At 42.2% G+C, this 25396-nt stretch overlaps 1 protein-coding gene across 3 annotated transcripts in view; it reads right to left on the reverse strand.

Moving 5' to 3' along the window:
* Positions 1-25396, reverse strand: part of VPS13D (vacuolar protein sorting 13 homolog D) — a 238863-nt gene that overhangs the window by 121160 nt on the left and 92307 nt on the right. For 2 of the 3 annotated variants that reach the window (XM_036256565.1, XM_036256563.1), the window contains 12 exons: positions 24932-25034; positions 23860-24012; positions 21972-22107; positions 20854-20901; positions 17423-17573; positions 17114-17324; positions 13455-13702; positions 11809-12000; positions 11109-11235; positions 9319-9461; positions 5154-5284; positions 4756-4931 (listed from right to left, as the gene is read on the reverse strand). In XM_036256565.1, the coding sequence (XP_036112458.1) occupies positions 4756-4931; positions 5154-5284; positions 9319-9461; positions 11109-11235; positions 11809-12000; positions 13455-13702; positions 17114-17324; positions 17423-17573; positions 20854-20901; positions 21972-22107; positions 23860-24012; positions 24932-25034 (1819 nt within the window). Of the gene's footprint in view, positions 1-4755; positions 4932-5153; positions 5285-9318; positions 9462-11108; positions 11236-11808; positions 12001-13454; positions 13703-17113; positions 17325-17422; positions 17574-20853; positions 20902-21971; positions 22108-23859; positions 24013-24931; positions 25038-25396 lie in introns of all 3 variants that reach the window. The other variant, XM_036256564.1, reaches the window with a different exon arrangement.

Raw genomic sequence — 25396 nt, forward strand, 5'->3', positions numbered from 1 at the left:
TTAAAATTGTCAATGTCAATAAAAACATAAAAGGAAAATGCACCATTCTAGATTAAAGGAGAGGAGATATATCGGCCAAATGAAATCTATGATCCTTGACTGAATCCTAGGCCAGGGGGAGGGGGTTGCTATGAAGGACATTTTAAAGAACTATTTATTAGAAAACAAATCAATATTAACTTTCTTCAATGTAATTATTTAGAAAAACACCCTAGTCTTTAGGTGATGAGTGAAGTTTTTATGGCTAAAGTACCATTATGACTTCAATTTACTTTCAAATGGTTCAGGGGAAAAAAAGTGTGTATGTGTAGGGCGAGAACAAGAACACAGCAAAACATTGAAATGTAATAAATCTAGGTAAAAGATGTAGAGATCTTCATTGTACAACTCATAAGTTCTCTGTAGATTTAAGCTGTTTCCAAATGACACAGTGGGAAAAGTAGAAAAAACAGACAGCACTGGTCTATACTCAGTACTTTAGGACTACATTTCAAAAGGATTAACAAAGGTACAGAGTCATTTCTTTCCCCATCTCCATATCTTTTATTTACTTCCCTTCCTTTTCTTTTTTTTTTTTCCTGAAGTAATCACAAGTATCTTTTTTATTTAATTTCAAACTGGCTTCTCCTTCTAACACGACAGATCTGGACAGCCTCCTCCCAGGAGGCACTACACCAATGGTGGTGTCAGCTGCAGAACCGCTCTCCTTCCCTCACCCCTCTGCTGACCCCCCCGTGAAATTTTGTGGGAAACACCTGATACTAACAGACAAGAGTTGTGGTTGAAGAAGGGACAGGGGCTTTGAAGACCTGCCCACTGGGTTTCCTGGGCCTCTGAAGCCACCTGCTTAGACCTCAACTACTCCTAGGAACCAGCTCGAGAACCACTTCACCAGATGTAATCAATCCTACTAAGGGCTGTTGACAAAATGAAAGGAAGAAAGGCTCTCTCTGGAGCACTCCTGCACTTTGCCCTCTCCCTTCATCAGGCTGTACCTCTGCTCTCTCTCTCTCCTGAGCTCCAAGGGCCCTTCTTTTGCCTCTGTAACTCATTCTGAGCCCATGCAGCTCAGGTGGCTCACTTTTTCTATCTCTGTGACTTTCTAAGTAAACTTTTGCTTGTATTGGGGGGGAGGGGGGAATAAAAGCTCAGATAATGCATTTTCTAAAAAGTCAACTATAGACACTATTTTGTATCATCTATTATTTCTCTGTCCCTTTACAATAGTGTTCTCAATGAAGAACCATAAGTGTAAAAGATTAAATTTTGCTTCTAAACGTGTAGAAATAGCACTGATTTCAGTGTTTTAGCTTCAAAAGCATTTGTTTGTGAAGAGGACACAAACAAATGGAAAGGCATCCGTGTTCATGGATTGGAAGACTTAACACTGCTAAAATGTCAATGCAATCCCTATCAAATCCAAAGTTCTTTTTTTTCCCTCCAAAAACACAAAAAATCATCCTAAAATTCAGATGGAATCCCAAGGGACTCCAAATAGCCAAAATAATCTTGAAAAAGAACAAAGTTGGAAGTCTCACATTTCCTGATTTCAAAACGTAGTATAAAGCTACTAATCAAAACAGTATGATGGTGGCAAAAAGACAGTCTTCACAACAAATTTTGGGAAAACTGGATATCCAGGAACAAAAAAGTAGAGTTGTATCTCTACCTTACACCATATACAAATATCAACTCAAAATGGATCAAACAGAGTGAAAGTAAGAAATAAGAAATGTGATCTTGGACCTGACCAAGAAAAATGGGCCCTATTCAATTCATGTTTCTGATCAAGAGGATGATATAAAAAACTAGATCTATCTAAACAGAGGTAAAAGAAGGATTTGAGGAGAATAGAATACCTGTAGGATAATCTGTAGACTAGTCAGGGTAAAGAGTATTAGCCACAAAGACCATGAAAAAATGAAAAACCACCTAGATTTATGAGGTAGCCTACAGTTGCCCAAGGCAACTGCTCAGGGTCAAAATTTCTGTCCAAAATTATTGCCTTCTTCAAATGTTTAGTTGGCATGTGCATATGAAGACACAAACCCTTAGCATCTGCTATACCAAGTTCTGGGATGATGCATCTACAATAATCCTTCCCCTAATAAGCTGGCCTTTGTAGGAAAAAAGAGAGTTCTGGTTCTCAGTCCATAATGATACTGTCTCAGCAAATGCCAAAGGACAGGAATGAATTACTTCCTAAACTCTCTGGTCTTCAGTTATAATCTGAATTCCCTGCCTCTCTCACCAAAACAAGTTCTCATTGGAAGTGTCAACCCCACCTTTCCTGGCTTGGAGAAGCATAGCCCTGCCTGTCTTCACCACACCCTCCCCTCTGGCCAGAGGTCATTTTGAACAAAAAATATTCACTTTCTCTAGAAACCACAACACTGTAGCATGGAAGTGACTTTCGGGTCTCCCCATCACACAACCAATAGAAAATAGGCTTCAAGATCATTACCTGACATAGAATCACTAGAACAACTTCAACAGGGAGGAGAGGAACCACTAGATCAGAATCTGATAGTGTGCAGAGAGTTACAAACTGCAGAAGACATGCCTGGTCCTCTGTTATTCCGAGTGTTCTTTGGTGGGAAATAATAAATCCCTCCTTATTATCAAACAAATACAGAATGGATCAAAGACCTAAGTGTAAGAGCTAAAACTGTAGGGCACTCAGAAGAAACTACAGGGAAAACATTTTATGACATTGGATTTGGAAGTGATTTCTCGGATGTGACACCAAAAGCAGAGACAACAAAAGTTAAAATAGGTAATTTGGACTACATCAAAATTAAAATACCAAAAACGTACATGCATGTGTGCCTTGCCCATGGACACAGACAACAGGGTGGTAAAGGCCTGGGGCAGGGAGGGAACCAGGAGGAGGGGGGCAATGCAGGGAAATGAGGGGGAGGGACCTGTAGTACTTTCAACAATAAAAATGAAAACGAAAAACAAACAAACAAAAAAATACTTCTATACACCACAAAACACAATCAACAGAGTAAAACAGCAATGTAAGAAATGAGAGGAAATACATGCAAATCATGTATCTCACAAGGGGTTAATATCCAGACTATAAAAAGGACTTCTACAAGTCAACCAAAAAATAAACAATTCAATTCAAAAATGGACAACAGACTTGAATAGACATCTCTCCAAAGAAGATACAGAAATGGCCAAAAAGCACATGTATAAAAGCTCAGCATCAAAGTTATTATGGAAATGTGAATCAAAACCACAGTGAGATACCACCTCAATCATGAGGATGACTACTATCAAAAAAGCAGAAAAAAATAAGCGTTAGCAAAGATGTGGAGAAATTGGAACCTTTGTGCATTATTGGCTGAAATGTAAAATAGGGAAGCGGCTATGAAAAACAGTATGGTAATTTCTCAGAGAAATAAAATTGGAATGACCATATAAACCCAACAATTCTACTCCTGAGTATAGACCCAAAAGAACTGAAAGAAGAGACTCAAAGAGATTTGTACACTCATGTTCAGAGCAGTACTATTCACAATAGCCAAAGAGTAGAAGCAAATCCAAATTGCCATGAATGAAGCAATGAATAACCAAAATGTGGTATATCCATACAATGGAATATTATTCAGCCTTAAAGGGGAAGGAACTTCTGACAGATGTGACAAAGCAGATGAATCTTGAGGACATTATGCTAAGTGAAATAAACCAGTCACAAAAAGACAAATACTTATCTTTCTACTTATTTGAGATACCTAGAGTAGTCAAATTCAGAGAGTAGAGCAGGGGCGGGAGAAGGGAAAATCAAGTTGTGTTTAATGGGTACAGAGTTTCAGTTTTGCCACATAAAAAGAGTTTGGAGATTGGCCAGTTTGGCTCAATGGTTAGAGTATTGGCCCGTGGATGGAGGGTTGTGGGTTCAATTCCTGGTCAAGGGCACATACCTGGGTTGCAGGTTTGATCCCCGGCCTGGTAGAGGTTGTGTAGGAGGCAACCAATCCATGTGTCTCTCTCCTATAGATGTTTCTCTCTTCCTTTCTCTCTCCCCCTCCTTCTCTCCCTTCTACTCTCTAAAAACCAATGGAAAAAATATCCTCAGGTAAGGATTAACAAAAAGAAAAAAAGGTTAGGATGTAAACTTTATATACCTGAAGCGCACAAAACAATCTCTGGGTCTTTGTGTTATCTTCCTCATATGGTGTGTATCTTACCACAATTTAAAAAAAAACCTTTTAATACTTTCTTAAAGAGCATTTGATGAAAGCAGAACTAAGAGTCATCCTGTGCCAGTAAAGGGTAACTTTGGTTGATTTTTCTTAACAAGGACCCGCGGGTCACTGGCTTTGGGAAAGAAGGCCGGATTGTTTACTGAAACAGCACCAAACAAGACAGTTTGTAAAAACACTGACAATCAGCGCGACCACCTCAATGCAGAGTTTTCAGACATGCAGGCCATCATGAGCTCAGTGCTACTCCTTCAACTTGTCACCTCAGCCCTCAGCAACTGCACAACAGTCAGAACTGCTGACACTCCCTTCAATCCACTCCACCCAAAAGTTCACTCAGACATACCTGGTCTTGGCAAGTTTTAAGACCTTTGTCTGAGCCAGAAACACGTGTGTCCTTTTCATGAAGAGCAGTATTACTATTTACTACTTACTATTTATAGCTTTATAAATATTTAAAATTTATATGGTATTTATAGCTTACTATTTAATGCCCCTCAAACAAAGCTACTTTTTGTTTAAATATAGTCTCTGACCTTACCTCATGTTGATGTGGAAGGAATTATTCTTGTTGACCTCAAAGCCTCCAGACCAAACACAATTGGGAACATCCATTAATCTGACACACAACAGCTGATCATAGTCATTCCGAGGCCAATGGAACACCACACTGGAACCAGGCAGCGTGGAAATGTACCCTTCGGGATTGGCTGTTCCCTAAAACACACGGGATCACTGGCTTTGGTCAACAAGGCAAGTCAAGACAGGAAGTGTTTACTAAGTACCTACTCTCAGCCTTGCCCTCTATCAGAAGCTATTTAGGGAAGAAAATGGTTACTCACATCACAGAACTTACAGTGCTGATGGGGAGACAAGCCTTGGCATTGAAACTCCCTGGGCTATTAAACATTAGTCACTCTTCAAAAGCAAACGGCTTACCTGTCCTCTGGCAAATTCCCTCTGGGCAAATGCAAGCTTGTGCGATGATTTATTGTCTAACAGGTAACGGGGGGCAAAGATGACCATGCAGGTGTCAATGTATCGACCTCGGCCTTTCTTGACATCAATGCCTACAAATAACAAAAACCGCTGCCATAAATTAATCAGAAAAAAAAGAAAATTTGTGGTCTGTCAAAAAACAAATAGCCTTCACAATTAGTTTCTCTAAGAAAACAATTATATCACCCAAAGAGGCTGTCAGGCCTTCTAAGGATGGAATGAAAACAGCAATCACACTCAAAGTCTTATTCTTTATTCCCACTTAGGCCTTCAAAAGTCTCAGTGGCAATACCAATACCCTCATAATTCCTAGCTTCTTCATAAAGTGTGTACCATAATAACAGCAACTAAAAAATCCAGGTGTTCAGTCAGATACCTTTGGTTTCCATTTATGAAGCTGACCACTAAGACAGTTTATGTAATACATTTCGGCTTATACCTGGGACACAAAATTTCCCCTAGAGAACTTGCCCCTTTCACAGGATACAGACATTTTGATTACTTAATTGGATTCTGCACTACCCTGAACTCAAATGACTTTTCTCTAGTATTTTCTTTTAGCTCACTGCCCAAGAATCCAGCTGAAACCTAATGCAAAATATTATAGAATTTATTCATTCATAAAATAAATGTTTTTAGCACCCATTATGTACTAGGGGGAAAAAAGCAAACAAAACATATAGCAAGGAAAGAAAGTTATAACTAATCAGAAGGAAATCTCAAAACACCAGGTCCCAAAGAAAGAAAGGGGAAAATAAAACAGCACTGAATTATCTTTGAAAATCTGATAACAATTTTTAAAAATACGAAACTCAGTGGGATGAACTGTTTGTTCATTCACACGATAAATATAGCAACTATATCTGAGGCACTGGGTTGAGTTGTTTACACAACGATAAAGATATTTATAGAGACAAAATAATAATAATTGAACCCTTAATGTAAGTTACACCCTCTACCAAAGGCTCCACATTTAATTCTCATAACAACCTTATGGGTTAGGTATTTTCATTCTTTCCATGCTACAGATGAGGAAACCAAGGCCTGGAGAGCTAAGTAACTCGCCCCGGTCACAAAGCCAGCAGCACAGCTGGGCTCGACCGGGGCGGTCGGCCTCAGAGGCCTTGCTCCCGTCACGATGGGGTGTGTACAAGGACCTACTCAGCAGTCAGCAAGTATCAAGAGAACCATGAAAAGAGACCTTAGGGCCCTGGCCGGTTTGGCTCAGCGGTTAGAGCGTCCGCCTGCGGTCCGGAGAGACCCGGGTTCGGTTCCCGCTAAGGGCATGTACCTTGGTTGCAGTTTGTCCCCGGCCCTGGTTGGTCGTGCGGGTGGCAGCCACTCGATGTGTCCCTTTGGCATCGATGTTTCCCTCTCTCTCTCTTCCTCTCTCTCCCTCCCACACTGTCTGTACAAAAAATGGAAAAATGTCCTCGGATGAGGATTAAAAAAAAAAAAAAAAAAAAAAAAAAAAAAAGAGACCTTAGGTTATGACAACAAGGTGTCCTGGATGTCCCAAAATAATCCCAGTTATACATATTCCAATCTGTTAACTCCATACTTCATGTGTACTGGCTTGAAAAATCTGGTATTCCTTTAATATAAGTCTTCAAAATTAAAGACTGAGCACATCTCAAAAACAAAAATCTCTGCAAATCTGTATTTAAGAAATGCTAAGTAAGGAATACTGGAATAGAGAGATATTTCTGTAACACACAGAAAAGCATTAATGGTCAGAAACCGACATTATCATAGCTGGCTGATCTCAACTAATATAAAGTCTGCCCACAAAAGATGTGTTTAATTTGATATCATAAAAAGAATCTACAGTACCAAGACTCAACTGGGAGGGGGGAGCAGGCTTTTTGTTTCCCTTTTCATCTTAGATTGCTCTGGCAAACCCCCAGTAAATGAATAGCTGATGAGATAAAATTGTACAAAATCCTTCTTTTTGGAGGTACATGTGAGGCTAACAGGCAAGGCCCTCCCTGGCTTTTGAGCTTGAGACCGTGCTTTAAACTTTCCTGATAGGGAGCGTTATCTATCTAATTCTCCAAATATATTCAAGTAAGAGATTCCACAAATTCCCTTGTATTACATGCCAAGATCTCATGATCCTTAAGAATCATAAAGTCCTATCTTAACCCGCCCCATCTATTGCTTTCTTTGGTATAAAAACAAAATTCAAATCATAGTCTTGTCCCTAAAAACATACATAGTTAAGTTTTAATAAATGCTCCTAGCACAGCAATTTTCAACCAGTGTGCCCTAAGAATTTTTAAAACATGCAATACCTGACTATTTAGCCAAGGGCACTGACCTCTTTTCCCTTAGATTGTGAAAAAAAAAAAAAAAAAAAAAGACAGCAGCCAACACAATGCCTTGTCTTGAACCATAAATACATAGGTCATATAACAGAGTTGCATCTTATTGGCCATGTCGCATAATAAGGTTGTGTCTGGATAATTCTTGGTACCAGAAATCCTTATATTCCAATATAGGCACCTGATTTTTTTAAAAAGTCACTTTGGAGGAAAAAGGATAGGTAATTACTAGTGTTTATTTTTTTGTAAGTTAATAAAAATTATACCTATATATTTGTTGGTGTGCCACAGAACGTTAGTAATTGCTTTATGCGTGCCACGAGATGAAAAGGGTTGAAAATCGCTGCCCTAGCTCCTAAGTTTACATGCACTCACTGCACAGTCCTAACTGAACAGCTCGATCTGCCTCCCTGCGAGAGGTCTGCGATTCCTTAGCACCAGCTGCTAAGAGCTCACCACCCCATCCCACAATCTGTCCCGACTACAGCTTCGAGCCCACCTGTGGTAGCTTGCTTTGGAAAGTGTATCAGGAACAAGATATCCAGAAGAAAACCAAACACAGCATGAAACAGCCTTTGCCTATGCAAAGGGTGGAGCAAACAAATGTGAGCAAAAGGAAAGAAAATGATCCTCAGCTGGAGGATCAAATTAGTTTATTTCTTCTGTTAAAAATCTGAATGTCAACTTTAAAGGAGGCAGCCCCATGACAAAGTAGAATGAATACAAATTCAGGTTTAATAAACATGAAAAGCAAACTATACTTAGAAGAGACTTTATTACTAATAAGACCTCAAACACTTAAACATGTCCCTGACTCTGCTCTATACATGACTATTTCTACACTGACCAATACAGGAGCCTCTAGTCATATTTAAATTCATTAATACTTAGTAAAATAAAAAACTCAATTGCTTGGTCACACTGGTCACATTTCTTAACAATGTACTCCCAAGTGCCTGGCACCCACACATGGCTAGTGCTACCATACTGGACAGTGCAAAATAGACTATTTCCTTCACTGCAGAGAGTTCAACAGCCAGTGCAGTCCTAGATGCTTTTCCAATATTCAACACGCAATGGTGCTTGGATCCTTCAATTATACACTAAGGGAAGGACACAGTGCTAATATTTTTAAACTGGAGGTGTATTTAAATCAAATTTATCTTAACTCTGCAGAAAATCTTTTGAGAATTCCAGGTGGCTCTGAGGTTCACAGGTACAGTATTTTCCCCTCACCACCCTCCACCTCCATAGCTAAGCTAGTGGGCTTCTAATTACTACAAACAACAAGTGCATTTTATTACATTTTCTGCTTCAAGTGCGTAGGACCCGATCAGAATCCCGCTTCTCACCCTGACTTCCCCTTGGCATCGGAGCAAGCCACTTAACTTCTCTGCTTCAGTTTCAAGGAGAAAGATGCTTTTTACCCTCTTAGAGTTTGCAAAATTTAATGAATACATGGGAAATGCTCAGAGGATGAAAAAAGCATTCTAAGTGTTCCTATTATCCCCGTGAAAAATACGGATTTAACCCAAACTAATATTTTAAATAAAACAGAGTCCCAGACCTCAAAAGGGCAGTGTTCAGGTAGCTCCTTGGATCCCTAGGAGAATAGATCTGTGTTGCTATCTGTCTAGTGTTCAGAGAAAAGATACCTAACCCAACGCCAAATGAGAACATCAGCACTTGCAGCCAGGCCAAAATGCATGGCCAGCTTATGATCCAAGCCTGAACTCATGGGCCAACGGTCTGATTCTCCCGCCACCCAACATGGAACCCACCAATGTTATAGATCAGCCCTGGGCGGTTTCCGTGCTGGATGACTTTCAGAGCTCGGACACCACTACCACCATCCAGTGAGAAGCCCTGACACCAGCCCGGCATGCCTTCAGGATGAATCCCCTTTCCGATTCTCATCGTGCAGCTGTGGGGCAGAAAAGCAAAGATTGATACATTTATCCACGAGAAAGTCTTATCTACCTGTTCTAATCAGGACACACTGCTGTAGCTATCACCCAAATGTGAAACTCTAACACTGACTCTTCCTCACTCTCGTGATTCCCAAACACAGCAAGGCAATTAGCTAGTGGTTAACACCCTGTCTTACAGGTAGCCACAGTACAACAATGTAAAATGTATGGATGCCTTCAACTGAACACTCTAAGAAAAAACATGGAGATTCTATGAGCATAAGACATGCAGAAAATGCGCCAATATCTATTATTCCTCTGAAGAACAAGGATTTGAGCCAAACTGATACTTTCCTGACTCAGGTGTTTCAGGGTTCATGAAATACACTGAACATATAAGAAAAGTGTGCACACGATTCTGCACATCCCAGACAAGTAGTGCAGAAGATGCAGCTAATGGTACATCCCTACTAAGGCCTGGTACTATTATAAGGGCAAGGCACTGTTTAGTTAGCTGCTGTCTTAGCACAGCCCCTGGAACCATAATTCCTGAACTGTGTTCCAGTTCTGCCACTAACGAGCAATATCGCCTTGGGCAGCTAACTCTCTCTCTCTCAGCCTGTTTCCTCATCTTAAAATAAAACAGTATTTCCTGCCCTGCCTAATCCACTGAGATGTTGGGAGAATTAAATGAGATGGTCTCTCCAGACATGCTTTGGGAACTACGAATTCCTGGGTACAATAAACTGTTATGAATGTCGAGTCCTATGTCGAAACCTGTCCAATCCTTTCAGGAAGAGTGAGACCGGGCTTGCTAACCATGTCGAGTGTCTGTTCATCCACCATGTCCAGACCCCAGCCGATCCTCTCCTGACTCCAGCACCAGCCTAGATTCCAGCCCTCCCTGGTGGACGCATCTGCACCCACTGGCATGTGGTGCTCACTAAGCCTTCCTCTTAAGCTGGTAGCAAGCATTCTACTGCAGATAACGGGGTACGACATTTCACCAGTATCAAATACGCCCATTTGGATTACAGCTATAAATTAAGATTCCCGTAAAAGGCAGAATGTCAAAACCAAGAACTAATGCTCAGTCTATAATTTAAGAGGACATGTCCTCTCATCCTCACAAATGTTGCTTTTCCCTGCCTTTCAACATGCAATGGTGCTCGGAGATCTCGAGACAGCATGTTTCATTCCCAGGGTAACAGAGATGGCTCCACAGCCTTACACAGAATGCCCTGGCTTGGATTAATGGGGCAGAGGCTTTACCAGAGGTCCAGTCACCACCAGCCCCGCCTCCCCCCCCCCACACACACACCAGCTTCCCTGCCTGTGCCGAGCTTATAGGGGAAGAAAACTGTGCAGAGCACAGAACATGTGGGTTTCTCTTCACTGGTAGAGTTATGAATAGAACTACTTCAATACATGTAAAATAAAACTAGCTTTCATTATAAACCAACCAAATGGTTTATTTTCACTATCAAGTAACACCGAAATCAGATCCGAAAGAATCCCATTAGGTCATGGTCCTATTCTGCTGCCAAGTAAGGACTGTTATCTCCAGTACATTTCTACTTACACGGATACACTCTAGCCTGCGCGGATTTCTCCCCTTCCCTGGGAGCGTCTTTCCCCTTCCCGTAAAGAACTAGACTCACAGGTTGGGCTGCTCTTTGTCGGCGTAGCAGAATAGGAGAGGGCTCAGGCTCCGGGCCAGCTCGTGTTCCTCAAACTGGCCTGCAGCATCTGCCTTTGCATTGTCCTGTCTGAAGATCAGTGGTAACCCTTTAGGAAGAGGGGGAAAGTTTACATCAATCCCACCCAACACAGATCCAACACAGATACACATGGCAATTTTTTTTTTAATCCTCACCTGAGGACATTTTTCCATTTTTTGTTCAGATAGAGTGGGAAGGAGAGAGAGGAATAGAGAGAGAGAGAGAGAAATATTGACGTGAAAGGGACACATCGAGTGGCTGCCACCCGCATGACCCTACCAGGGCCGGGGACAAACTGCAACCGAGGCACACGCCCTTAGCGGGAACCAAACCCGGGTCTCTCTGGACGGCAGGCCAATGCTCTAACCGCTGAGCCAAACCGGCCAGGGCCACGGTAAAATAAAAAAATAAATTAAAAAAAAAACCATCAAGGGGGAAAAGAGTGAAAACTGGATTTGCTTAGTGGGCTCCTTCCGGTGTCTTGACCGTGACTGAGCGCTTACTGTGGAGCAGGAAAGTGCCAGCAGCTCAGACTGTCCAAGTCTGCATTCTGCACTGGCTCCCTTTAGTCAGCAAAGCCAAAAACTCGGAATTCCCACGGCCAAAGCCAAAGGCCTCCTGGAGCAGCCTCCATACGTACCTGTTTTGTTAATCAACCAATATGGAGCAGAAATGAAGATCTTTAAGGATCCTTCGGCTCGACACACAATCCGGATGGTGAGGTTCAGCTGCCGCCGGTTGGTGTCATAGAGTCGCATTCTTACCATGTAGTTTTGGGTTCCAGGTGGAATGAGCAATTCTTTACAGAGCGGAAAATTCTCCAGTGATACCCCTAAAGGAGATACAAGCTATTGTCTTTCTGGAGTTCTTACTTTAGTCTGTTAAATTACCCCACAGTCAAACAAAATTGGACTCCTTTTGGGAAAATCAATAACTATATCTCTTACTAGCAAAAGACCTTATTAGAATGGCCATTTTCCTCTAGCCAGGGTGAGAATATATATGAGGCAAACCAGATGGCCTGGAAGTCACACTAGGGAGTCTAAACTGCATAATTAGAAAGACAAAAGTACCAGAAAGCTACCAATAACAGCTATGATTATTAAGAGCTTACTAGACATCAGGCCCTGTGCTGGGTGCCTAAAACACAAAAAGAGCCAAGGTTTCTGCAGCCAAACTGCCTGGCTTCAAGTGCCAGGCTGGCCTTACCAGCTGCGCGGTGCAGGGCAAGCTATTTAACCTCGCTCTGTCTCACCTGCCAGATGGAAACAGTAATAGTAACAACATCGCAGGTTTGTTATTAAAAGTGATTAATTCGTGGAAAGCAGGCTGGGAAGATAAAGAGTGCTGGGTGGGAGGACATTTCCATTCCATACGGGGCTCACAGACATTTGTTGAAGCAACACTTAGATGTCAGAGCACCAACCTATTCTCTTTAGAATGGACAACTACCACCGTACTATTTTTCTTCTCTAAATGAAGCTCACTGATATGTAAGGTTATCGCTGTGGGACACAAGTTCATGAGTTTCAGGTTCCTAGCTGTAAAACAGGGATAGCAGCTGTCTCTCTCTGAAATGTGCTGTTGTGAAGATCAAATGAGTTGATATACAAAAACTGTAAAAAGATAAATATCTCAGTCGTCATTATTTCAGCATGTCCACAACAGCCTTAAAGAAACATACTCCCTGCTCAAACTCCAGAAGCACCTCTTTGCTACAAGTGCTACAAATACGATAATGATTCTAATGAGTCTCTACCTCGAGTTCATTCATTCATCCCTAAAACTGAATGTACTTGATGCATTAAACAGTCCAAACCTCAATTTCTTCATCAGGAATAGGGACAGATAACTATTGCTTAAGGATTCATGAGCTCATGTGTGTGAAGCACTTGACATAATGCCTGGAGTACAGTGCGTGCTGGCAAATGTTTTTCCCTTTCCTGAAAAGAGAAGGAGAGACATATGCCTTTGCTCATTTTATAGCTGGGAAAAAGCATGGTTTGAAAAGATGAAATGACTTCCTATAGTCATAAATCAAGTGAGCAATATAAAAAGGCTCTGCTGAATGCTTCCTCTGGAAATCTTTTGGATTTGTTCAATTATTCTCTTTTGATAATTTTCTAACTTAAAAGTTTCACATTTTATTAAACTATATAAATCCTTTGAGCTGATTTGAGATAGTGCATACGCTATAATTTCTCCAAAATGTTTACCAAGGAATCACAGAATACTCACTGACATTTTCACTGAATTACGACAAATGATCATTTGACAAATCCTTACCCAGTTCAATGTTCTGGGATGTATCAGCTGTGTGGAGAGCCACCTCTCTGCCAGGTTTCAGTGTCCCGTTAATGGGCATTCCTTTCACGTAAAAGTCAAGCTCACAAGGGAGCAAGTTGCAGATGACCACAGTTGGCAGGAGATATATGGTATGCCCGGGCTGCCTGAAAATCTGTTTTGCACTATCAGAAAATATGTTGGAGGGCATGTAATCTGGATAATTCTCTTTCTTTATGGCCACACAAAACCTATAAAGACAAAATGATGTAAAATACATCAGCCTGAATGAAGAACAAGCATTTTTTTTCTCCTTAGCTGAGTATGAGAAAGCAAAACATTAAAATGGTTCAATAATTCAATAAGACACTTGCAATTTAAATCACAGTAAAATATATAAATTTTAAATGTTCTGCTTGATGTGTTTTGACTATATATCTAATATATTATACACACACACACACCACCCAAAACCAGTGACAGAATATTTCTCTCACTCCAGAAAGTTCCCTCATATCCCTTTTCCAATCAAAATCCTCTCCCCCATCAGTCAAGCAACCACTTTCTGATATTTGTGTCGATTAGTTGTGCCTGTTCTTGAACTGCATAACAATGGAATGACACAGCATGTACTACTCTGTGTCTGGCTATTTTTGCACAATACGGAGTTTCGACAAGATTCAGCCATGCCGTACGCATCAGTATTGGATCCATATCCCAATGTATGAACGTACCAGTTTGATGTATTCGTTATCCTGTTGACAGTCAATTGGATGGTACCTCCAAACCAATTTATCGAGAATGGGAATCCTACCAATTCAGAATCTTCCCATCCATGAATTTGGTTATACATGTCTGAGTTATTAGGTTTTCTCTAATAAATCTTAGTAAGGTTTTGTAATTTCTAGAGTAGAAGATTGATTCCTGGGTAACTAATGTTTTTTGATGCTACTGTATAAATGGTATTTTTTTTTAAATCACATTTTCTAATTGTTCATGACCAGAATATAAGACTATAATTAATTTCTATAGGTTGATCTTGAATCCTGAAATCTGGATACATTTATTAGGTCTCATAATTTTCCATGGTATTTTCTACATACATAAGTGTGTCTTTGGCATATAATTATCATTTTACTTCTTTTCAGCTCTTTATATTTTCAATTTCTTGTTTATTTATTTATCCTTATTACAATGGCTAGGACTACTACTGCAATGTCAGAGTGGCATTCCTAATCCTAAGGGAAAGAGCTTAAGGTTTCAACACTGAGTATAATGGTAGCTGTAGGCTTATGATAGACGCCCTTTAACAGACTAGAAACATTCCCTCCGAGTCCTAGTTTGCTAAGCATTATCAGGAATAGGTGTTGAATTCTATTAAATGCTTTCTTTTTTTTTTTCTTGCTTTACTGAGATTATCTGATTTTTCCCCCCTTTTAGTCTCTTAACATGGTGAAATACATTTACCGATTTTCAAATGTTAGGCTAATCTTGCATTCCTGGGATAAACCTCACTTGCTGTATCCTATTTGGTAATGTTTTGTTACGAATTTTTGCAACTCTTCATAGGGGAATAAAGATTCATAGTTTTCTTTTTTAATGTAGTATCTATATCAATTTAGTATCAGGGATATGCTGGCCTCATAAAATGAATTAAGAACTGTTACCTCCTCCCCCACTTTCTCAATGAGTTTGCATAGAACTGGTATTATTTCTTCCTTTAAACGTCTGGTAGAATTCACCAGTGAAGCCATAGAATCCCAGTGTGATCTTTGTGGGAAGGCTTTTATTTAATAGCCATTAGACTACTTGGATTTTCTATTTCTTCCTTGTATCAGTTTTGGTAATCTGTGTTCTTCAAGAAATGTGTCATTCCAGTGTGGAATTTATTTGCATAAAAGTGTTCATTACATATCCTTTTAATGCCTGCAGTAGTTAAAATAATGTCTCCTTTTTTTTTTTTAATGTCCTTTATATTTGGTAAATTATGTTTTCTCTCTCCTCTCCTTAATCAGTCTTATCAGAGGTATGAATCTTTTCAGAAAGTCAATTTTAATATTGTTGATTTTGTTTGTTTTCTATTTCATTGATTTCCATAGTTATTTTTATTGTTTCCTTTTTCTACTTCTTTGTATTTAATTTGCTTCTCTTTTTCTATCTTAAGACAGAAGCTTAGAGCAGTGATTTCTCACCTTCCTTATTTTCTAATGTGAGTATTAAAGCTATACATTTCCCTCTAGAACTACTTTTGCTTCATCCTCCACATTTCAATATTTCTGGGTTTTACTACTGTTCAGTTTGAAATATTTTTAATTTCGGTTGTGATTTCTTTTTTGAGTCATAGGCTATTTAGAAATGTATTGTTTAGTTTCCAAATATTTGAAGATTTTGTAAGTATCTTATTATTACTGACTTCCAATTTAATTCTATTATGATCATGAAATATATTGTGTATGGTTTCATTTCTTTAATATTAATTGATCTTGCCCTGGCCAGTTTGGCTCAGCGGTTAGAGCGTCGGCCTGCGGTCCGGAGAGACCCGGGTTCGGTTCCCGCTAAGGGCACGTACCTCGGTTGCAGTTTGTCCTCGGCCCTGGGAGGCAGCTACTTGATGTGTCCCTTCACGTCGATGTTTCTCTCTCTCTCTCTCTCTCCCTTCCTCTTTCTCCTTCCCACTCTATCTGTACAAAAAATGGAAAAATGTCCTCGGGTGAGGATAAAAAATATATATATATATTAATTGATCTTAATGTTTTATGACCCAGTAGATGGTCTTTCTTGATGAATGTTCCACACATACTTAAATGTCCAGTCCGGAGTTGTTGGGATAAAGTGTTTTATAAACATCAATTATGAAAAGCTGATTGATAGCATTGTTCAAATCATTTTATAGTTTTATTGGTTTTGTTTGTTTTATTGATTATTGACAGAAATTCAAAATCACCAATCATGGCTGTGTATTTATTTGTTTCTCCCTTTAGTCTTTAACAAAAGGCAAATCTGGGCCACAGGTAAACTGGAATTCTTTGTACTATTCTGGCACTTCTCCTGCAAGTTTCAGCTAAATGAATGCCTATCTTCACTGCAAAGAAAACTAAAGGCGATGATCTCTAATGTAAATAAGTTTACAGTCTAGGTTTAGAAGGATCCAACATTAATAATCCAGTATTTATTCCAACATTAATGCTAGTAATGTGTTACTTATACTCTTCAGAAGGGGAAAAAAAGATTCTAAATAATTAGATAATTTTGTCAAAGTCCCCAAAAGTCAGTACGAGGCACATGAACCTCCATCCAAATTCCTTTGAAATGTCATTTGAAAAGCTCCAACCCCAGGGCTCTGCTTCTGGTTTAGGAGTGGGAACTGGTCATCCTTTCCTCCCCCCACACATCCTCTCTTCGTGCTGATGCACACACACGAGCCCCTGATGGTGCACGTGTGAGCAGTGTGTTTCTCGGTTGTTTCTCCCACGTATTAGATGATAAGCAACAGCCCAACCCCCACACCAAGGGTTAACCCTCGAATTCCTATGAACTCCAAGCCCAGAGCCTAAGGAATAAGAACTTCAGGGTTTTAACTAAGCTCATCGGAGTCCCCGAGGGCCCTCAGAGCAAGAAGAAAGAGAAGAAGAAACCACACGCCACTGCAGCGCCACACGGACCTGAAGAAGCGGCTCTTCTCGGTGTCCATGGAGTGGCACTCCCGTTTGCTGCTGCTGACCTCTGTCGTCTTCACCACGTGGGTCCAGTGAATCGGAGCCTTACAGAAAAACACACCCACACCTTTGGGCCGGGCCTGCAGCCGCCAAGAGGTGAGGTGCAGCGGCACGGCGAAGGAGTCCCCCGGCATGACGGCGGGAAGCACCACGGGCTCTGCCACAGAGACAAGCGTCAGTGCCCTCAGGCCAGGGTCCCCCGCCCAACACCTGGACTCCCTCAGAGTGAAGGGGAGGCAGACTGTCACCACGTACTGTCCGGGGCAGAAGGGCTGTCCAGTCTGAGTTCCATTGGCGTCTCGAGTCTGTTCTTCACGATGAGGGCAGACCGAACAGTGATCACCTTCCGGGCACTGCCTTCCATCGTCACCGCGAACACCACCCGCACAGGTGGGAGCGAGGAGAACTGGGAACGAGAACAGAAGCAAAGAGCACAGCGGCGATTTTGAGGAAACACATAAAAATACGACACCACCAACCAGAGTGCCGAAATCGAAGCACCTTATTATTATGCTAGCTCTTTTGTAAAATTAGTCATTAAGCCCTAAAACCACTCAGCTTTAAAAGGAATAAATGTCCTAGAAATATACACTATTAAAAGAGCCAATTCTAAGCATTTCTATAAAAATAATTAATCAAGTCTGGCTGGTGTGGCTCAGTGGTTGAGCATCAACCCATACAACAAGAGGTCGCCGGTTTGATTCCTGGTCAGGGCACATGCCCAGGTTGTGGCCCGATCCCCAGTGGGGGGCATGCAGGAAATGGCCAATCGATGTTCTCTCTTATCCCTTCCTGTCTCTCTAAAATCAGTAAAGAAAAAAAAATTTTTTTTAAATAATTAATCTATTCAGAAGTAATATCACAAAGTATGTCACAAAGAAAAATCCATCCTAGGCCTCTGCACACATTATAAAGAACTTTACCTAAGATTGGCGATAACCTATCAAAATTTTCCAAACTTCTGCTGGGAGTTACCCTTGTGTGCAATGTTGCTGGGATTCTGCACACCAGCCCTTATACGGAAACTGAACAAGACTTGTTGCCTACTCTGCAGCAGGGGACCAAAGATCATCCGAATCACCTGCAAGTGCAGAAACACTGAGGTAGGACTTCGTAAAACATTAAATGGTTTTACCTTCTATGGTATTTTCCTCTCAGATTAATAATGAAGTTGAGAAAACATTCTTTGAACACTAACAATGGGTTGGGAGCTGTCCAAAATATACACACGCTGAAGGAAGTCTTCTGAGATTGTAACTTGCCTTTGTAAAATCCAGAGCGTCTATAGTAAAGGGCTGTATATGTGGTATGCCTTTCACAAGAACAATAACTTTTTCCCTAATGTCATAAAAATTACTCTCTAGGCCCATTTGCTATTCGCTGACACGGCTATAGAAAAAAAATTCCAACATTTATATTTTAAAGAACTTCAAAAACAAACTTCTCCTTCACAATAACTTTCTAAGTTGCATTCAATAATCACTCTTTTACAAATAGGCCACTGAGTTTCAGAAACTCAACATAATGGAGGGAAATCATTTATTTTTGGTCTTGGGCTGTGGGCACTGCTTTCTTTTTCCGTATGTCCATTCACATATTCAACACACATTTTGTGCCACAAAACTTTTTTTTGGCATCTTTTTTTTAGTTTTTATTTATTTATTTATATTTAGAGAGAGAGGAAGGGAGAGGGAGAGAGAGACAGAAACATCGATGGGAGAGAACATCGACTGGCCGCCTCCTGCATGTCCCCCACTGGGGGTTTGGCCCACAACCTGGGCACGTGCCCTGACCGGGAATCGAACCAGTGACCTTTTGGTGTATGGGTCGATGCTCAACCACTGAGCCACATCAGCTGGGCCACAAAACTTTTTTTTAAGTATAAAATCCCACCTCAGGTAAACCAAAGAAAAGGTTTCTGAAACTATTCTTCTTAGCTTGAGTGTCCAGAACATACTGCCAATGTTTTTTTATTGGAGAAACAAATGACACCATGTCCAGGCTTTTCATACTGCCAACTTTTTTATTAAAAACAAACAGTATGTGAAAACCAACCTAATAAACAATAAAATGAAGAGCTCCATGTTTTGAGCCAAGACTTCCAGGAAGCCCCGGTGAAAAGGCAAAGTCTAACTGTCTGGAGTGTTTTTAGAGACAGACAGTCCCAGGCACAATCATCACCTAGACATCCACGGACCCAGCCTAGTAAAACCCCAACACAGCCAAGGCCAACTATAATTGTTTTAAATCTTGATCTTGACACCTCCAAGCTTAGCTGAAATTTCACATTTCTTTTTTTGTTTGTTTAATCGATGTAAAAGAGACACATTGATTGGTTGCCGTCCGTATGACCCTGACCAGGGCTATAGATCTAACTAGCAACCCAGGTACGTGACATTGACTGGGAATCGAACCCGAACCCTTTGGTCAGCAGGTCAACCCTCTAACTGCTGAGGCAGACTGGCCAGGGCTGCAATTTCACATTTCAAAACTTACTATCCCTAAGGGAGAAGAAATTATAAACAAAAACCTAAAATTGTTTTGTTTGCATTTTGTTTTTCTTTTCCTTTATTGATTTTAGGAAGAGAGGAAGGGAGAGGGAGAGAGAGAGAAATATCAAGGAGAGAGAACATCAACTGGCCACCTCCTGCATGCCCCACACTGGGGATTGGGCCCACAACCTGGGCATGTGCCCTGACCGGGAATCGAATAGGTGACCTCTTGGTGCATGGTCTACTGAGCCACACCGGCTAGGCTAAAAATAGTTCGTTTGTTTTTTTTAATCCTCACCCGAGGATATTTTTACATTTATCTTCAGAAAGAGTAGGAGGAAGAGAGGGAAAGAGAGAGAGAGAGAGTGAGAGAGTGAGAGAGAGAGAGAAAGAGAAACATCGATGTGAGAGAGACACATTGACTGGTTACCACCTGCACGACCCCATCTGGGGCCAGGGACAAACCACAACTGAGGTACGTGCCCTTGGCTGGAATCAAACCCAGGACTCTTTGGTCCGCAGGCCGACACTCTAACTGCTGAGCCAAACCGACCAGGGAAAATCTTACTATTTTTCATTCTTATTTACCTTCATGACCTATGGACCCAAATCTATGAAATACATATAGCCATACAAGGGGTACTTTATATTTTAACTTAGAATGAAAAGGAGTCATGGGCCTAAAACATTTGCTTTCTTGCCCTGAGCGGTTAGAGTGTTGGCCGAGGACCAAAGGGTTGTGGGTTTGATTCCCAGTCAAGGACATGCACCTGTGTTGCAGGTTCAATCCCCATTCTAGGTCAGGGTTGTGTGAAAGGCAACCAACTGACATGTCTCTCTCACATCAATGGTTCTCGCTTTCTCCCTCTCCCTCTCCCTCCCTCCCTTCTATGCTATCTAAAAATCAATGAAAAAATAATCCTCGGGTAAGGATTAACACTGATGATAACAACAACAAATGTGTTTTCTTCTCCTTGCCTGCAATATTCAGTCTCATATAAAAAATTAAGTGGAAACATTTCCTTGCAAGTTCTTACAAAATGAAGGTAATCATTAATAGAAAAGAGGAGAGATAAATTCCAATCATGCTTATGTCATAAAGTCCTCTGACCATTAAGAAATAAACATCTATTGATGGTTCAGGCGCAGTGCAAAAACTCAGTAAACACAGTGACAAAGGAAAATCATACTCACATAAACCTGGGGATGAATGATATTTGTTCTGCTGCTTGGGCTGCCAATCTAAGAAAGATTCCAAAAGTCAGAGAGTCAGCGCAGACCGAAGATTACAGGCATCATTAAGTTCAATGGCAGTGTAATTTGCTTGACAGGGTGGTGTTTGCAAATACCCTTAGTAAAGTATGGTCTAATACCAAGAAAAACATCTTCTCTTAGGAGATAGAGGAACAACGATGCTCATTGTACAGCCACTCCACAGACCCAAATTTCCAGAACACATCCAAACAACAGAGAGGTATCGCTTGGGGGAATTGGTCCTTTCACTACTAGACAGGAAATTAGGCAGATATTTATCTGGAAAGAAAAGTGGCCTTTTCTAAGAAACTTGGGCACAGGAGAGGAACGAAGGAAAGGGCAGTGTTCCTCCGTGAGGAAAGCGTAACGACAGCTACAGCCTCTGCACACCTGCACGCCCCCGCTCGCCCTGGCTCCCTAACCATGTGCAAGCGTGCCCCAGCCACGCCGGTCCTGGGTGAGCGCGCCATGGCGCACATGGGCTGGGAGGCGAGCCCCCCCCGGCACTGCCAGTGAGGGATGCCCCTGCACCATCCCTGGGCTGGTCCTCCGCGCCCCAGAACTGCAGGCCGGGGTCAAGTTCGGGCAAGGGTGTGTGAGAGGACGTGTGACCAGATAAACAACAGGGGCTATCTGTCTTTCTGCTGGAGAGGAGACACTGGAGAGAAGGTGCTGGAAGGATCAAGGAGCAGCACTTGAGAAGTTTACAGAAGGCAGTACGCGGAGGGAGCATGGCAGTCTGGGAAGTAAAGCCAGCACGTGCTCAGCAGACCAGCAGACTGCCACGTGGGCCAGCTGAGTAGGAAATGGGTCTGCACAGGTGAGGTGACATGCGTCAAGTCACTTGTAGACCTTGTTTTATGGAAATTATCTACGGGCTGGCTCACTACACACTGAGTAGCAGTGCCTGCGATGACTTGACACAATCTTGGTCTTCTTCCTGGAGCTCACAGAAGTAAAGAACCGAGAACTTGACCAGAGCAAGGCTGTTACACTGAGCGCCTGGCCTTCCGGGAGGGTGGCCGTGGCACAATCCACACCCATCCCCTGCCACAAACCGTAGAGGAAGATGAATTCTTATCTGGCGCCGCATATCGAAAAAAGGTCCCGACTTTGTCCACGGACACGGGGCTCACTGGCTCCCAGCCATTTACTCTCACTTGCAGCTGATGAATCCGGAGGTCATGGGTGTGTCTGTCAGGCAGAACACGGAACACGACATGAAGCACAGTATTAAAAAGGAAAGAAAAGTAGAAGTAAAGACGCAAATCTGATTTACCACATAATGACTTAAAAACCCAGCTGGCCGAGCCTTTTGGAGATTACTTAATACAAGAGAAATCAAGAGAACACATTAACTGGGTTTTACACCTAAAACTGCGAGATCTGTGAAGCTGGAAGGAGAGTTCCTCCTTGTATGAACCACACGAACCCTGTCCACTAGCCCAGCTCTCTCCCAACACGCCCACCACAACCTTTAAAAAGAGTGACTGATGGTAGCGAAAACCATTTCAGCAGGGTAGTAAAAACGTTCTACTAGCAATCTGATCACATAACCACACTCCTGGAAATGCGTGAAACGACACTTCCGCTGGGTCCTTTGGCTGAATACCCTACTTCTCTCGGACTCTCGGTCATTTGGCTTCGGTTCGACAGGCCACAGGCAGGTCTGAGAGGCGGGCCTGCAGGTTCAGGGCTGAAGGGCTTGGCTGAAACTGAAGCAGAAGGCAGTGCGCAGAACAGGAGGAACAGGAGGAAATTGCACATTTAATTCTATTTTAGATTTTGCCTAATTCAAGCCAGAAGCCTGAAATGGGGAATTGGATTTGAGGCTGACAGGAAGGAGGGAGGGAGGCAGGGAGTGGGGTACAGTGTGCCAAAGGGGGAAAAGCCAGAAAAGGCATTTATTTTGACGAATTTAAGCAGAACAGTGGGACTTGAAATGGGTTACAAAACACGGAAACTAAAACGGAAATGACAAGGAGGTCAAAGCCCTTCGGATATAACAGAGGCAGTGCTTATTAAGAAATGCAGCCAACAGGTCTATAATTAGCTCCTCCAGGAACTTTGTGGAAAGGGAAAATGCTCACTACTCGTCCCTGGAAATCTAACTGTGGCTTCCAGGTACATGTGCCCAGCACAGTGGTTTTTTTTAAAACTCTCTTTTCCCTGCACAATCGCTGGTTCAGACGTCTGCCACTAGGGAGAATGCGTGCTGGGAGAAAGCTATACAAAGGGAAGAAGCGAATGACTTGGGAGCAGGCTTGCATACAAAGACTTGGAGCATGAGGCGGAAGCCAATCCTACATTTCAGCTCAGCTGGAAAACAGATATGAAGCTCCAATGCTAAAATCGGAGAGCCCTTCCACGTAACAATGTTCGCAAACACAAGAGCACTTTATGAGATACTGTGTGGTCTCTTGGTAACCAGCTACACCTTCTCTCCGGCTTGTTCCCGTCCTTTGGCTGACTGCGAGTCAGTGCTGCAGTCTTCCAGATGAGTGGTTCTTATCCTCCGAAGAATGAGTGGATCTCATCATCATGGCTCTGGCTCCCAAAAACACTGCTTGCTGAAAGTGCTAGGCGGCACATATGTCTTAAAACTGAAACCAACATGCTTTGATAACCTTTTAAGAACACCATGTCACCAGTGCATCATGTAACCAGGCTGGGAGGCAATGAACTTGAGTGTTATGCTCTGTCCATGCTTTAACCAAAGTATGTGAAACACATGTGTCAAGTAAAGAGATAATTAAGGGGGGAAAATGTATTTCCAAGATGGCAAGAAAGTCATATTTTTTAAAAGGAAACACTGATTTTCAAAATACCTTTTACAAATAAATTATTAAAATCCTTAATAAAGGAAAGTGAAAAGGTAAAACACTAGGGTCAGTCATACCATACACATAAAAAATTTTTTGTGGTAAAGAATAAACTCGGTTTTACCTGTGTCTTAGCTTTCCACGTGCTTCAAATTCAAAGGGAATCTCTTCACCGGTGAGGACTTCCCGCCACTCACTGACATTGTGAGCATCATCGAGAAAGGTCCCGTCCCCTTCTGGCTCGCCCCCTGGACTCCCGCTGTGAGACAGTGCAGCCCTGAAACCAAATTGGACAACACCAGCTTGTCCCTCCTTCTCTCCAGCTCCCTTACACAGAGGTCGGTGCTGAGAGCAGAAACCCTCCCGGAATTCCACTCACAGCGACAAGGTCGAGTCATCTGCTCCAAGGATGATCTAAAAGGTCAGTAACTAAAGGTATCTTTGTGATCAATCACAGCTCATTTGACACTTGAGAAAAGGCCAAAAAGGTCTACCACACAGTCACCTGCCTTCAGCAGTAGAGTCTGCTACCTAGGGTGCTATGAAAACTGAGTCATGACTTTTAAAAGTAGTATTTAAGTGACTACCTAGAATTTAAGAGGCCTATGCTGTTTCAAAAAATCAAAACTGTCTTCTGTAGAGCATTATCATACTTAGTGGAGGCAGGAAAAACGTGGTTTCCAATCAGTAGGTTCTGTTACTCGTTTCGTGTTCTTCATTACCTAAACTGGAGAGATCAGCTTGTATTTGGAAAGTCGAGCCAAGGCCTAAACAGGCAGAGAGCTGTTAGAGAACATTCTCACTTGGCTTAGGTAAAGTCTCATTTGTTCTCCACACTCCACCCAATTCCATCTGGACTCAAGTGTGTTTTAGGTTTGAAAGACAATTCTTGGGGGGAGGGGGAGGAGAAAAGATGGAAGGACTTTTCTTTCACACCTCCCACTCACATCCTTAATTTGCTGGACTTGGACTTGAAATGGAATGTCTACCAGGATTAGGACCATGAGCTGGACATTTCAGACTCAGGACCTTCTTCTCCGACTAGCATCCAGACAACCAGAACCTCCAGCAGAAACCTCAGCAAGACGGCAAGTGGTTGCTTCAAGTGCGATCCAAGAGCCTCGAGAAGGGGCCCAGGCTGTACCCAGGAGCCTGTGGTGGCAGCGGGGCTGAGTGACAGAGCGAGGGTTTCTTACCTGGTGGGCGTCGTGGTCAGGGTGGCGAACCACAAAGTGCAGCCTGTGTGATTCCTCAGAGCAAAGGGGACAAAAGGCTGCCGGCGCTTGGGGGTTTTCACCTCTGCTACGAACAAACAGAGGCGGCTATTAGCACCCACTCATCTGTGTGGGAGAGCACCCCCCACCTGGAGACAGGGCCCAAAATGGTCCCTTGGCAAAGGGGCTGAGGTGGAGGAGAGAGGACGAATGGAATCCCCGTGTACTTGGCTGCCTGCTACGGATGACTTCGTCCGCCCCAGCAGCTGGCTGTGATGTATGACTGCCCCCGGCTCCCCATTCTCCCACAATTCTTATGGGCCTCATCCCTGCACAGGGCATCGGGACCTAACTGGCAGGAATCAAGAGAGGGAGAAAGAGAAATGGACCCTCGCTACTCCCAAGACATATATTCTGAATAGGTAACCCAAACTGTACCAAGATACA

Source organism: Molossus molossus, unplaced genomic scaffold, assembly GCF_014108415.1.
Source record: "Molossus molossus isolate mMolMol1 unplaced genomic scaffold, mMolMol1.p scaffold_m16_p_12, whole genome shotgun sequence".
Lineage (NCBI taxonomy): Eukaryota > Metazoa > Chordata > Mammalia > Chiroptera > Molossidae > Molossus > Molossus molossus.